A 3,068-nucleotide genomic window follows, 5' to 3' on the forward strand; every position below is an offset into this window, starting at 1 on the left:
GCTAGAGAATCTAGGCTTTGACAGGAGAGGTCTGACTGCCCTCTTCTGGATGTAGCTTGACATGACGTTCCTCAGAGTTAATACTCCCAGCTAATTTCATGAAGCTTGTCAGCATGATGGCCTGCGTTCATCATACAAATGGGTCTCTTGGTAATGCCTGTCAACCCTGTGAAGGAATCTTAATAGCTCCCAAGAGTGATGCAGCTTAACATTGTAAGATTGTTCAAAAAGAGCTCATTTTAAGCAATACATGATGAGCGAAGAATGAAACAATTTCATGTCAAAAATTCCATTATTTGGAGTTAGTAATGACTGAAATCTATGAAGTTTTATTATTTATGCCACTGAAAACAATTCATAGCTCTCTCTCTCTCTCTCTCTCTCTCTCTGTCTCTCTCTCGCTGTGTGTGTGTGTGTGTGTGTGTGTGTGTCTTCCCACAGGCCCTCCAAAGGGAGATAAGGCCTGTCAATGTACAATTCATTGCCTCATTAAACCACTCTGTGCAAGACACTTTCAGATGGTTTATAGCCTCAGCACTTCCAAAAGCACCGCTGATGAATATGTTTTCTGCCTATACACTAGAATGGGTGTTACATTTTTCATGCTGCTTGAAAAGAGAAACATGCATAGATTAACTTTACCTTGATAACAATGAGTTTAGTTTAATAAAAGATGGAATATTTATTTATTTAAAGTACATGATAATGATATGACCAATTGACTGACATTTATATAAAAATAATTTGATTATCAGACAGAAAAATAAGGAATGATAACAATAGCATAATGGTTTTCTGATAGCATTTTTTTTTCTGTGGGATGTCTGGTGAACTGATTTTCCCTGTAATATGTAAACCTGTCTCCTGAAATGTGAGCTGTTCCTTCTGAGATTTAATGTATACTATAGGTTTGCTTCATCAGTCAGGAGATACTGCTTTACATGACAGTAAATACAGTAGACAGATGTGAGAATCATGCTTACTCCATATAACTACTTTTGTTGTGTAAAGGATCTTCTTACTGACTCATCTAAAAGAAAAGAAATTGTGATATTAAGTTTAAGAATGTTGTGGAAGGGAAATTTGGCATATATAACATGCATACTTACCTGATGGCTCGTTGTCAAACATGTGTCTTTTGATCATGCAGAGCTTTACTGCAATGAAACAGATTGAGAGAAATACGCCAATCCCTATTCCGATTGCTGCATATTTCACTTCGGAGGCTTGGGGATGATTGTGTACATTAAGAATTATATAAGTTATGAAGAATAAAAATGTCAATGTATATGCTTTAATAATCTCATAATCTCAATGACATCCAGCTTCTCTTACTTGGCTCATCTGTGGAGGAGTTGTCATCTGCTCTCACATGCAGGAATAGTGTGTCTGTAACAACATTATGGGTCATAAAAGTCAATGTAATACCTTAATAAATTTCATCTTAATACAGTAACAGGACTGAAACTTGGAAGTCTTAACTCCTTTCCACTGAAGTGTAGTCCCTTATGACACTCATGCAAACCTGACTTATTAAAATTTTGCCTTTTATGTGCTCCTGAACAGAGGGCAAGTAGCCTTACATATGCACTTGCAGAACATTTCAACTACCACAAGCAGGAAGTGACCTAAATTTTATATTGTCAGGAAGTGAGATGAGATCAATGATAAGTTTGTACAATATGCATTTAACACAGCACTGACACCCTTTGGAAAGTGTTTAATGGTGCTTTTGAAGTAGTAGCAGTAGTACTGTACTGCCATTTTGTTATGCTTCTGAGTTGATGAAGGAATGGTTAATTGTGTGCTTGCTTATATGCTTGATACGCAGTAAGCAGATTGCCTGAAAATGTGTCAATTCTGGAAAGCATTATTAGTTTGTACAACAGCATGGAAGAGAGATCATTTCTAGATGGACCCTTTCTCTAAGTCTAGAACAGGAGAGCCATGTATAAAAAGGGACGTAATTCTTACTCTCTTCTTTCACACAATATGGACAATAATAGACTCAAAACAGTGTACACTATCATGAAGTAGGAAACCAAAACAACAAAAAATTGCCTCACTGCCCAAATACTTCACACTACACTGTGATTTTAGTATATCTTCTCAGGGTGAGTTATGACATTTGTTTTCTCTGTTGTATATCTTCTCAGTTGTATATCTTCCCGGTTGTTGTCTTCTCAGTGGTATTTCTTTTCTCAATAGCCTAATTAGAATTGGTGAGCTGAGTATACCAGTTACAACTGACCTAAATATATTTACTTTGCAAACATAACAAAAACATATAACAGAAACACAAAGCCTCTTGATTCTTTAACAGGCAACCCCAATCATGGCATAAAATTTGCAGATGTTGTAATGTTAAGGTCCCACCTCTGATGCAAATGATGTTTCAAAACACCATATACACCATATCACTTGCAATGCTTAAATTTCGAACCAGACTATCTTAAACATAAACTTATCAATAAAACTAAACTTATCAATAATACTAAATTAACACCATGATAACAGTTGATTTTTGGCAGCTATCGAAACTACCACATTTTGAAATTGTTAATTAAGGAACTAACAAAACACAGTAATAATTGATAATAATGACTTACCAACAGTGACAAAAAACATAAGGACAGAGGAGTGTCTTGTATCTGTAAAGATTTTTTGAAAATCTTGTCCGAACATTGTCTGTAGTTTTTCTCTTTAGAGAAATGGAGGCTTTCGTGTCTATATACTGCAGTGGTTTGCAGATAAGATCAAGAGGTACCAATTCTGTGTCTCTGCAGTTCTCTCTTTTAACCATTAGCTGTAAATGGATGAAAAAATAAAGGAACTCTCCCACTCTATATAACTTAGTTCCCCATTTTAGCAACAAAACATTTTCTGAGTTGAATTTTCCTTTCTCTAACAAATAAACTGATTTCCTATTATTAGTTTAATCTTATGAATTATCAGTATAGGACCATCAGTCAGTTTCAGGAGCATCTGCAGGAAATTAAGAGAGCTAGAAAAGAATGAATTGCATGAGTTCAGGGATATGTTACAACTGTCACACTGCATGCATGTGA

General features: G+C 35.6%; 1 protein-coding gene across 1 annotated transcript; it reads right to left on the reverse strand.

The window, feature by feature from the left end:
• Positions 1 to 650: 650 nt before the first annotated feature.
• LOC113574311 lies at positions 651 to 2,791 on the reverse strand. Its single transcript, XM_027005131.2, has 4 exons — positions 2,610 to 2,791; positions 1,336 to 1,389; positions 1,110 to 1,226; positions 651 to 1,030 (listed from the first exon to the last, which is right to left on the reverse strand). The coding sequence occupies exons 1-4, from the start codon at positions 2,683 to 2,685 to the stop codon at positions 993 to 995; spliced, it is 285 nt and encodes a 94-aa protein (XP_026860932.2). The 5' UTR covers positions 2,686 to 2,791; the 3' UTR covers positions 651 to 992.
• Between the last annotated feature and the right edge of the window lie 277 nt (positions 2,792 to 3,068).

This window comes from Electrophorus electricus, chromosome 14 (genome assembly GCF_013358815.1).
Source record: "Electrophorus electricus isolate fEleEle1 chromosome 14, fEleEle1.pri, whole genome shotgun sequence".
NCBI lineage: Eukaryota > Metazoa > Chordata > Actinopteri > Gymnotiformes > Gymnotidae > Electrophorus > Electrophorus electricus.